A 12,190-nucleotide genomic window follows, 5' to 3' on the forward strand; every position below is an offset into this window, starting at 1 on the left:
GTGTGACGGCGTGTGCGCTCCCTCATTCCTGACCCACTGGTTTTAATTTTGCCGTCTGGTCTTAAATCAGACATCTGACGGAAAAATAAGGCAGCGTGTGTTTGCTGTCCTCAGATTGTCCTTGACCAAAGTCCACAAGCCAACAACAGACCTGGGCCAAGCACTGGTTGTGTTGTTTGCCAAGCACCTTTTTCAAATGTTATCTTTGCATTTCACCTTTTTTTGTACTTGACACAAAATACTTTTGAGCTCGATAGGAATTCATCTACAAGACTTACATGAAAAGTTTGGGAATTAAGACCAAAGTAATTACAATAGAAGGAAAAGATTTTACCTAAAACGGAGACATTGAACAGATACGGTTTGAAGGAAGACCTTTTGTGTTGACATTTAATAATCAATTATTCAGACGATTAATTGGTTAAAAAAATGTCACATTCTACGCTTTTTTTATTTAACCACCTATGCTTTTTTATACAATAGAAACACATTAAAAGATGCAAATATATACATATTTTTTAGATAAGAAAATAAACATTTTCTTGGATTCATTTTGTAAAGCAGAACTAAGTGAAGCTATAACAATGCCACAGGGGAGATTTGGCTAAAACACATTTACAGACATAGGTATTTTTATCTTAAATCAATTAATCATGATTAATCCAATTAATTGTTTCAGCCTTAATTGACATGCTATGTAGTTGCATTTCTGTTTATGCAAGATTAAACAAAAATGTCTGCATTTGTATAACTGAAAAAATCCCACAAACTATCCAAATCTGCTAAAGCAGTTTAAAATATTTTGGCCCGTTCAGCAGTGAGGTGGATTAAAGTTTTGGTGTTTACACCTCCGGTGTCTGGCTCTGTGTGATTGAAGCAGCCTGTTTTGAAATGAGGCTGCATCCCGAAAAGCTCAGCACCATTGTAGCGCTACAGCGCCGGTGTTGCCTGCTGGCGTTGAAAGAAATGACATCATCCTTTTTCGGCCGAGCACAGACGTTCTCGGATTGGCCTTGACTCGCCAAGACTGGGAGCAGGTAGACAAAGAGAAGCAGCGAGAGTCTAATAAGGGGTCCATATGGTAGGAAACAGATTGCCAAAAAGGAACTAGATGTGTAAAAACATAAAAAATGTGATAATAACATACATTCAGAAAAATGTAAGTGCAGATTAGCATATTTTAAGTCCACTTGTCAAAAGTGACAGATGTTTGATAAATGAAAGGGTGAGTAAAATGAAAATGCATCATGTCCATAGCAGCTGAACACAGGGAAGACGCAGATGGGAGATTGTCATCGAGGTGAGGAGGGGAGATAAGCAGGCGAGACAAAACAGCATCACTGATTGAATTATAAGCAAAGGACAGGGAAACCAACACTAATCGGTAATTTTGATACGCAGTGTAGAGATTAGTTTCAGAAAAAAAGAAAGAAAAGAACAATCATACAGAAATGTGAAGAATAAAAAAACTGCCAAAAGATTGTTGCAAAGTGAAGAGTCGTACTAGTGCAAACAGAAAAGCAGAATAAGAGTTTGATTGTAGACCAAACTCTTATCCTGAGTTAACAGATTGAAGATGATTTAAGAAACAGCATTGTTATAAAATATTCCACTCCTCACCGTCAGATGCAGGTTGTGGCCTGACAGCCTGGCTACCTCTGGCTGATTACAATAAAATGTAACATCAATCATTCCTGCTAAGTCCTCATGCCAACTGTTAAAACCTAGAACTTGAAGCAATAGACTGAGTAGGATTCTTTACCAAGCAATCTTGTAGTATGCAGTACCTTATAAAATAATTCCTTTTTGCATTCTGTCATGTTCCAGTAACAAACATATATGTATTGTAAGTTGTGCATAACTGTGAAAAAGAAATCTGAAAAGTGTGCTGTGCATTTGTAGCCCCCCTCCAACCCTGAATAAACTAACTGCCTTCAGATGTTCCACATGTTGTAAATATGTTGGTGTCCATTGGTGAGTGGAAATCCTGGATGAACACCTGTTAAAGGTTGCAAGACACTTAAGCCAGGGGAACAGGAAAGTAACCATAAACATATAGCTACAATGGATGCAATAGTTTAGATTAATGCACATTCGTGTTAGAATGGCCTACCCAAAATCCAGACATAAAACCCAATTAAGAATCTGTAGAATCTATGACAAAATTTAAAAATTGCTGTTCAGAGAAAAGAACAAAGGGAGAAATGTTCAGTCTCTAAATGTGAAGAGCTGGTAGAGAAAACCCAAAACCCTCACAGTTCTCAATGCTGGTTCTGAAAACTTTTCAGTAAGAAGTTTGGACTCACAAGTTACAAAATATGTATGCATGTCATACTTCTTAGATTTCTGTCTGTCAGAAATCTAAAATGTTATTTTTACAACCTAATAATTTTTCTTTACACTTTAGAAAGAAACTGTTTAAGGTGTAAAGGCAAAGCTCTGCCATTAAAATATAGTTAAAGTAGTAGTTAAAAGACTTGTTTGTTTCACATTTATTGTGTTAGGAGATGTAAATACATAAACTACAAGCTTTTTACATCAATGATTTCTGCAGGAAAACTGGATGCTAAGCTGTGGTCTGTAGAGGCCTTTTGCTTCCTCTATTCAACAAGATGACTTCACCATATGTCACTATGCATCTGAAGTAACCTTTGGATATTTTCCTGCCAGAGCTCATCCAGAAAGAGTGTCTTTGTTGTAGCAAATTTGACACCCTGTAAACACAACGCTCAAACTTGATTTCTGCACCAAGTGAAAATGTTTTGAGAATGTTTATAGCTGTACAACCTCTGTCTTTTAAACTAGTCAGTCACTTAGCATTAACGACGTTCCAAAGCATTGCATTGCAGAATCAGCAAAGTTAGCTTCTGGATTCCCACTGATCACTCCCACCCGCTGGCCCCGAACCCTGAGTATGATCTTCTTTTTAGACCCACAGCCTTATGTGAAAGAGGCCACCACATGCCGTGACTTGGCCCTTTGTGGCAGTGAAGCAAGTGACCAGGATTTGGGTGGCTCTATTACAGTAGGGGTATTGATTCAACACAGATTAAGGAGGAGAGCTCAGAGTCCACCTTTCCCCCAACCCTTCCCTCTTGTTTTCTCACCATGTTTGTGCTCATTATACTACTAAGGTATATATTTTTTTCTTTTTCTGGTTTTGTTCTTTTCTTCTTTTCTAGTTTTAGTTATTCTCTATTTGCTTTTTTTCTTGACAACGTCCCTCCCTCATCAGTCAGCCTACTCTCTTCTGAACCCCCCTCCTCTAACTTCTCTCACTCTTTCTAAATGAGGTATTCATGTGACCCACCTGCTGTCCGCCGCTTAGCGTTAGCCGTACTAAAAAGCCGCTCTGTCCTCTTGTTGGCCCACGGAGTTGGTCTGCCTCATTCACAGTTCACACGTCTGCTTTGGCCACTGCATGCCCAGGGCACAAACCAAAGAAGGGGAGGGGGCTTCATCGTCCTGTAAAGGTTGGGAAAGGGTGAGAAAGGGGGGGGTCTCCGGGAAGCATCGGAGCTCAGGCAAGGTTGTGTCGGGCATAGGATGCCGCACAAGGTTCCTGGATGCTGGTGCACTTGGCTAAAATTGCCATCATGTTTGGCCGGAAGAGTTCGGGTGGAAGTTATGAGAAGATGCGGAGCGAATGCTGCCTAGATACGGAGAACCCTTTTTGTCCTCAGGTTTGTGGGTCAGGTAGTTTTTGGTTTGAAAATCAAGGATGTTTATGGTTGTATGTGAAAAACAGTGGACGGTAGGTTTGGTAGCAGCTGTTTAGGACATTTGAACTCTTTTGAGGTTGCCTAATCTGTGCTGCAAATGCACTGCAAAATCACCAAATCTTACCAAGTATGTTTTATTTAGTTTCTTGAATTACGACACTAACATACAAGATAAAGGACCTTGTTTTAAGTGAATAATTCTAGAAAATTCATTAAAAAAATACTAGTTTCACTGGCAGATTATTTCACTTAAAACAAAACATTTTTTCCATAAGTGAAAAAATTTGGAGCTAGTACTTTCTCATCAAAATTAAGGAATCATCGACTTAAAACAAGCTGCTATGTCTTGCAAAATCGTTCTTGTTAGCAAATTTTGTCTTATTTTAAGCATAATATAGTATTATGCTTAAAATAAGACCAGAATCTAGACAAAAATACTTGGTAAGATTTTGTATATGCATTAGTTGTGTGAAAGAGCAGTTTTGAAGCTCTACTGGTGAATTTGTGTCTAATTTGTTCATTTAATTAAACACAATTGGCAGAAGTTAAAAACTTTGGATTTCATCAAATGTTTTTGTCAATATAAGTCTTAATACTTTTATAGCTTTATCTTGTTTTGTTTATGTTGAATAAACTACAAAAACATCAAATCTTACTGAGTATTTGATTTGTTTCTAGTGCAAATATTTTAGTACACTATAAATAAGATAAAACAAACTTTAGTACTAATTACACTAGCATTTTTTTTACATTTATGACATGGAAAAATGTTTTGTTATAAATTAAATGATGTACCAGTGAACCTAGTACTTTTTTGTCAATATTAAGGGATTATTTACTTAAAACAAGGACCTGTATCTTGCTGAAAAGTTACTTGGAATTTTTCTTCGTCTTATGTCAAGTGTACTAATATTTAAATACTTGGTAAGATGTGGGGTTTTTTTTGTAGAGCCCCCCACCCCACACACACACACACACTCCCCCAAGTGCCTCTCAAATGTATCACAGTACAGATTCACCAACATCTTTACCTACAGGTGACCAAACAGATCCACGAGCATGAGCAGGAGAGTGAACTGCGGGAGCAGATGTCGGGCTACAAGCGAATGCGGAGACAACACCAGAAGCAGCTGATCGCCCTGGAGAACAAGCTGAAGGCCGAGATGGACGAGCACCGGCTCAAGCTGCAGAAAGAGGTGGAGACGCAGGCCAACAATGCCTACATCGAGCTGGAGAAGCTGGCCAAACGCCACGTAGTGCATACTGAGAAGGAGGTGGGCAGGAATACACTAATTCACACTTATTGCACTCCCAGTTATGCTTCTTTATATATTTCAGGGAAAAGATGACCAACAAAGACATGTTTTTAAAATTTGAATTATGGTTCCAAAGCTACTGAAAGAAACTATTGGTACTTTGGACCAACATTTCATCTTTTAGAGGAAAATTGTAAGATCTCATCTCACTACTGCCTCCTAATGACGCATATGATGAAGTGCAAGAGCAGAAATGGGTCACACCATTTTACTCCTTGATAAACAAGCTGCATATCTTTATGATTAGCACACAGCGTGTCCAAGCAGCAAAGAGATAGTATAATCTGTTCATATAAACAGGCATGGCAGCCGCAAAAACTACCCCAACGTTGTTTATCACAAGAAGAAGCATGCCTGTGCTTGGCAATATGATTTTTAGGACAAAAAACCTTTTTAAATTGTGTTTTTATCCAAACTTTAACAGTAGACAAGAAGTCCAACTTTAGAATATTTGCTTACAGTTTTTACCTTTTTGTTTATTATTATTTATAGAAGCATATTGGTTATTTTTCATTCTATTTCCAAATTAATACAGAATCATTTAATTTTTTTGTTGATGTTGACTTAAAATTCAAGTATTTGAGTAAAATATCTGAATTTTATGTCATTTTATTTTTTGACATAACATGAAATGTTATGTCAAAATTGTTATTTTTCCTTGTGTACAAGGATCTACATCTACAACCTTTTGATTTAAGACAGACATTTAAATGTCTAATTTTTCTTCCAGATGAAGACAGCCTTTGCAGATGAGAAGAAGTTTCAGCAGCAGATCGTAGCGCAGCAGAAAAAAGAGCTGACCACTTTTCTGGATAATCAGAAGAAGCAGTACAAGCTCTGCAAGGAGAAGATTAAGGAGGTTCGCTCTGCTTGTTCTCCTCCGTTGTACGCCTCTCTCCGGTGTGACACACCGTCCTATTTACTGTTTACTGTTGAGTCAATCCTCCTACATGCAAACATGCACATTCAAAACCTCTGAAGTGGAAGTTTTGTTGAGTCACTCAGCCTACTTGCTTTGTACCTACACATTTATATGCACACAAAATGGGAGAAGTACAAATCCATATTTACGCCGGAGAATTTTTATCCCTCCATAACCCCGAAATGAAGTCCAGAAAGTGTTCCTATGGGCTGGGAGTGTGACGCGCTGTGTTTTCGGTTTGGAGATAAGTGACCAAAATTAGGTCAGCACTGTTAAAGGAAAGCATCGCTGGCAGGAGAAGATATTTTCGACAAACTGAGGGCTACAACAGTATTAGACACTCCAGAGAGAGGGGATCAGGCTTCAGTGTTAAGTGCATTATTGTGAATTGTAGATTACCTCAAAGCCCAAAAAATAAGGAAAATTAAGTGTTTTCTGCCTAAATAAGAAGTTAGCTGGAGTTTGCAATAAGCAGTCTGCTAACAAATATTAATATGAGCTCAAAGCATTCGTTTGTAAAGCACAGTTTCTTTAGACTACATTTGCTTTTCACATATCCTTTTAAGCTCCAAATTAGAAAGCAGATTTGCAGCAGTCAACAGTCGCCGCTCTGTTTCTCCTCTTTTTCTCAGGAGATGAATGAGGACCACAGTACACCCAAGAAGGAGAAGCAGGAGCGTCTGTCCAAGCACAAAGAGAACATGCAACATTCCCAGGCCGAAGAGGAGGCCCATCTTCTGGCATCGCAGCGGGTTTTCTATGAAAGGAACTGCCGCGCCTTCAAGCGCAAAGTCATGATTAAAAAGCACGACGTGGAGCAGGAACAGATCCGTGAGGTGTGGAAGCTATGCATCTTAAATATCATCTGCAAAACTGTTAAAACATTCATCTACATGACCTCTTTATTTGTGTTGTTGTTTTCTAAAGTAGTTGGTGGAGATTTAACGTAAAACAGCGTGTTTCTGCTGAAAACAGTCATTGTTTAATAAGTAGATTATTACTGAGAAAAGCTTGCCAACAATGTCATAATCTAGAAAGCTGACCGGCACTTAAAATCCAGAGACGAGTTTTAACAGCCAATAGCTCCCTGTGGGAAAATACACAAACTCACAAAGAGTTTAAATTGAAATAAGGACCAGATTTAATGTGGATGTAACTGTTATTCAGAGGTCAATTTATGGGTTTTAAAGTCCAATGTCTCTAATTCCTATATTTCATCCCACATCAGTTTTGCTTTTGAGGTCATTTATTACTGTGTTGTCATTTTGCTTTTATACATGGCTGAAACTAACTGTTAGTAAATAATTATTCTGACAATTTGTTTATTTAAAAATCCCCATTAGTCTCTACCATAGCAGAGATTATTCATCCTTAGGTCTTACACCACACATGTTACAATAAAATTATGCTTTTACAAAAGGATCCATAAAATACCTTAAAACACACGTACAAAATCAAAACGCATTAATCGATTAATCGATTAATTGCACATTTTGCAGATTTTTAATTTAATCACTTAAGTATTTTTATACAATATTGGAAATATGTGAACAGATGCAAATAAACATACAATTCAATATTTTTTGTACAAGAAAATAAACATTTCATTTTCTAAATTGCAACAGTATAGCATTGCATTAGTGAATGCTTAATCATTTATGGCAATGAAAGAGTCTGCAGTTAAAAAACAACAACAACAAAAAACCCAACTTATATCATTAATACATAAAGCTTAGCCCTTTCTGGTTGACTTAAAGTCAATCCAGCGATCTGCTGGTTATGTTTCAATTAACTGATTAATAATTGGATAAGAAAATGTGCTTAAGAGGAGATTTTCTTTTTACAATTTGAGACATTCTTGGTAGAAGGCAAAATTTGCAGATAAAGATATTTTTTTGCAAAATGTAGATATATTTTTTGTACAGTTTTGGCTTGATAACTGCTCTTTATATGTTTTTCTCCCATTAACAATTTATCAATTCCTATATTTGTTGACAATTATTTCAATAATCGATTTGCCACGATTAGTCCTATTAATTATTTCAGCCCTACTTTTATTGTAATATGAGAAAGGTGGATTGAAGGGTGCCTCTGCATCTATTTAAGTTTTAGCTGAAAAGTCAAAAGAGCTTTAAGAACTGCTGCAACACAGACTGCAACTGGAGATCCTTTCATTCCACAGCGAGTGCTTGAACAAACTATGATAAGATTTGCCACAACAATTATTTTTTAATTTTTACCAAATTGAGTTCAGTTGAAAGTGGTCATTTGGTTTTTTTGATTTTTTTCCCAAAACAGGAGTTAAACAAAAAGAAGACTCAAAAGGAGATGGAGCACGCCATGCTGATCCGCCACGATGAGTCCACGCAGGAGCTGGAGCAGCGGCAGCTGAAGACGCTGCAGAAGCTGCGGATGGACCTGATCCGCCTGCAGCACCAAACGGAATTGGAGAACCAGATTGAGTACAACAACAGACGGGAGCGAGAGCTCCACCGCAAACATGTGTTGGAGCTTCGGCAGCAGCCCAAGAACCTCAAAGTGAGTCATCACAGGGGAAAACGTGTTTGCAGTCATCAGTGTGCTGGATATTGTCTGGTGGAGAACAGGGATTTAAGGAAACTGGGTTTCACCTCCAAGATGGCGCAAACTAGAAGCAATATCTTTTTTTCTCTCCTTCATTTCTGAATAGGCAGTGATGCAACATAAATGTAATGAATTAAAATGGGCAAATGGTGCAAGAACACTTTAGAAGTTTGTTATATTTCCGTTTGATTTAGAAAGTAACAGTGTTTCTCACAGTTCAGTGCATAATGGATAAACCTAAAGACAGGATTCACAGACTTTTCCCACAGTACAATTCAAATCCAAACAAGATTCTAATCAAATTAGATGCTTAAAACACAATATACAAATAAGGTTACAAAAATATCTCTAAGACTGTTCTTGTAAGTAGTTTCACTGACATGAAAGATTCAACTTCAGACAGAGAGAAAAAAATGTCAGTATTTTAAGGTACATAAAAATATCTGGTTTCGATAACATTTTGCAATGGGCCTTGAATCAAACATTAGGTTGCACTTTGTCACTAAACTGTGCAATTTGAATTTCAAGTACTTTATACCAGAATCAAACACTTTTCAAACTTTGAAAACACCTACTTAAAATTCAAGCATTTTCAAGGATTTCAAGCACCCGTACCGGGTAGACCGTCATCCTACTTTCACTCCTCTTTTCATAGTGTTTGTTTCTCTGCCTTACTCTGAACTGTCCACCAGGTGTTGGAGCTTCAGATCAAGAAGCAGTTCCAGGACACATGTAAGGTCCAGACCAAGCAGTACAAGGCCCTGCGCCACCACCAGATGGAGGTTACGCCCAAGGCGGAGCACAAGACGGTGCTCAAGGCCCTGAAGGATGAGCAGACTCGCAAGCTGGCCATCCTGGCGGAGCAGTATGAGCAGAGCATCAACGAGATGATGGCCTCGCAGGCGGTAAGGCCAGAGGTTTCTAAAAGCTTTTGGTTCTTTAAGCGATGGAGGAAATATTTGGTTGGCACCATATTTATTTTCTCCCCTCTCTGCCCATATTATATCCTGACTTTCCCTGTCACCACTCATTCATCCCTTTCTTGGTTTCTTCACCCCATTTCTCCACCTCTTTCTGTCACTTTGTCCCTCTCTCCTTGCGGTCCGCGGTCGGCCCTGTCAGCTGCGTCTGGACGAAGCCCAGGAAGCTGAGTGCCAGGCCCTGAGGCAGCAGCTGCAGCAGGAGATGGAGCTGCTCAATGCCTACCAGAGCAAGATCAAGATGCAGACCGAAGCGCAGCACGAGCGTGAGCAGCAGAAGCTCGAGCAGAAGGTGTCTCTGCGCCGGGCGCACTTGGAACAAAAGGTGTGCTGTAGGAAATACTTTAGTCACTTAAAGCTGCCTTACATGAGACAAGATTTTAACATTCAACATATTTATTTGTGGTCACATTAAATTAAGCAAATGAAATCTGCAAGATGGAAATACTTACTGCTTATTTATTATGCAAGACTAAACACAAGATCTAAAGCAAAAATGCTATTTGACTGGAGTTATAAAACAGATGCTGCTGAAACTGCAGCATCTGTTTTATATTTCTCGATGTCCATTGGGTTTTCTTGAGAGCCACATTTTGTCGTCACGGAGCCCATAAGGCTCCTTGCAAGTGGAGACTATTTGTTGTGATTGCACAAACTTGCTTTGTGGTGTGTATGTGCAGAGGTGTGCTTTATTTTGTAGAAGGCCTTAAGTGTAAACTTAACTTCTATAGTTAAGAAGTTAAGTTTACCCGTAAATGAATGGTTAAATTATTGAGTGAGTTAGTTGAAGGCGATTGCATCTGAGGAAAGTCTCTTCTACTGTGAATTTCAACCAAAAACATCACTGTATTTTATGTAAAAGAAACAAAGTATGGAATAATTTTGAAGTTGAAAGATGGTATTCGATCTTTTTATCTCTTCATTTATTTATTTATTTGCTAATTAAAAAAGGGTTTTATGTTTAATCTTGTTTTTCTTTGGAAGTCACCAAATTAAGAAATAGAGTCCACATGTGAGTAATTTTAACTGGTAATAGTTGTTGGAAAGACAAATGAGGCTTAAAATAATATAATACAAGGAGAAAACCTGTTAGTGGCTGCATTCACGTGCATGCCACACTTTAAAATTTTCCATCCATTTTGAAAACTATATCACTTTTGTTTCACAATTATGCACTATGTCTGATGTTGTAATGAATGTGGAAAAAAAGGCTAAAAGGATATGAAAACTTTTGCAAGGCCGTTGTTTAATCACAGCTGTGAACATCCGGATTCACATCAGCAGCCGGTGTGAACCTGAAAATGTGACCCAGAAAGATATTCACATGTTTGCAGAGACTCTCACACAGACAGCTTTCCTTCACCGCAGGTGGCGATGACAGTGGCATGACTTCCTGCTGGGTGCAGACAACCATTCTCTCCTACAGTCCTAGCTGCTGTGCAGAATCTCAAATCAACCCCATTGTGTCATTTTATCACTTTTTTTAATTGCAACTTTTTCAAAATGTGTAATTCAGATACCTGAAATCACGCCAGACGATGTTTACTGTTTTCGTCACCTTATTTTACAGAAACTCCAGGCGCTGTACAGTTGTAGGCTGTTATATATTTGTTCTGATTTGACATTTTTATCAGTATTTGTCCCATAAAGCGGTTATGAGATCCTCCCAGGTACATCGGTCATCTTTAATGTGACTGTCATGTAAATCAGTGACATGAGATGAAACGGCAGTAGAGAACTCGTCCTTTCAAACTGACCTACGTCATCGCATCAGTCTAGTAGACAGTACTCCGACAACAAAGGAAGGGACCTTTGAAATGCCGCCCTCATCCAGTTCTGTTGGTCCAACTCGGGCTGCGCCGCCTGCAGTTGCTTGTTGCCATCTGCTGGTGACAGCCAGATTTGCAAACCTGTACGAAGATGATGTCATGATTTTTGAAGCACTATTGTGCTCCGGTTCGGTTCACGGTCAGAGTCTGGAGTTCTCTGTGCATGCTCAGTAGTTTGTCAGATTGCCGTATTGCACCAGGCAGTGTGTTTGGGTGCACTTGTGGATGGATGTGTGTGTTGAGCAGATGTGTGTACTCCACTACGGCATTTCTAGAACTTTAGAGCAAAAGTCTGCAGGTATTTACAGTCATCATCTTTCCAGGTGAATACTATTCAGTAGATAACACCACAATGATTACACAACACTGTGATGTAATCAGCACAATGTTTCTACAATAAATACATCATATTTTAATCACTTTTTAATTTATGTTTTGGATCAGCATTGGCTCTGCATTTTAGGACTGCAGTGAGCACTGCAGCAAGTTGGGAGACCAGCAAAATAAAAATGTTATGATGTTAAATAAAGACCCGCAGTGCCTGGAAAAGTATTAATACCCCCAAACTTATTCACAATCACAAAATTCTGTGCACTTTATTGGGATCTAATATCAAAACCACAGAGTTCATTACTGAAAAGTGGAAAGCATGCATTCTGAAAATTGTGGCCTGCATTTGTAATCAGCCCCTTTTAATGTAATATGAGATAAGAGACAAAAATGTAACTTTTTGACTTGTATGCAATGCACTATGTTTTGCATGAATCTAGTTAAAGTTGAGAGGATAAATATGCTACTGTGCTTTTAGAGACTACAAAATATTTTATACTGGTGTGTA

The 12,190-nt window shown here is 38.4% G+C and overlaps 1 protein-coding gene across 5 annotated transcripts in view; it reads left to right on the top strand.

Annotated features, from left to right (window-relative positions):
* Window positions 1–12,190, top strand: part of taok3a (TAO kinase 3a) — a 60,021-nt gene that overhangs the window by 45,929 nt on the left and 1,902 nt on the right. For all 5 annotated transcript variants that reach the window (XM_044110775.1, XM_044110771.1, XM_044110772.1 and 2 more), the window contains exons 15-20: window positions 4,760–4,996; window positions 5,769–5,897; window positions 6,593–6,796; window positions 8,259–8,498; window positions 9,236–9,448; window positions 9,666–9,848. In XM_044110775.1, the coding sequence (XP_043966710.1) occupies window positions 4,760–4,996; window positions 5,769–5,897; window positions 6,593–6,796; window positions 8,259–8,498; window positions 9,236–9,448; window positions 9,666–9,848 (1,206 nt within the window). The remainder of the gene's footprint in view (window positions 1–4,759; window positions 4,997–5,768; window positions 5,898–6,592; window positions 6,797–8,258; window positions 8,499–9,235; window positions 9,449–9,665; window positions 9,849–12,190) is intronic.

The sequence above is a fragment of the Gambusia affinis genome, linkage group LG03 (genome assembly GCF_019740435.1).
Source record: "Gambusia affinis linkage group LG03, SWU_Gaff_1.0, whole genome shotgun sequence".
NCBI classification, from domain to species: domain Eukaryota; kingdom Metazoa; phylum Chordata; class Actinopteri; order Cyprinodontiformes; family Poeciliidae; genus Gambusia; species Gambusia affinis.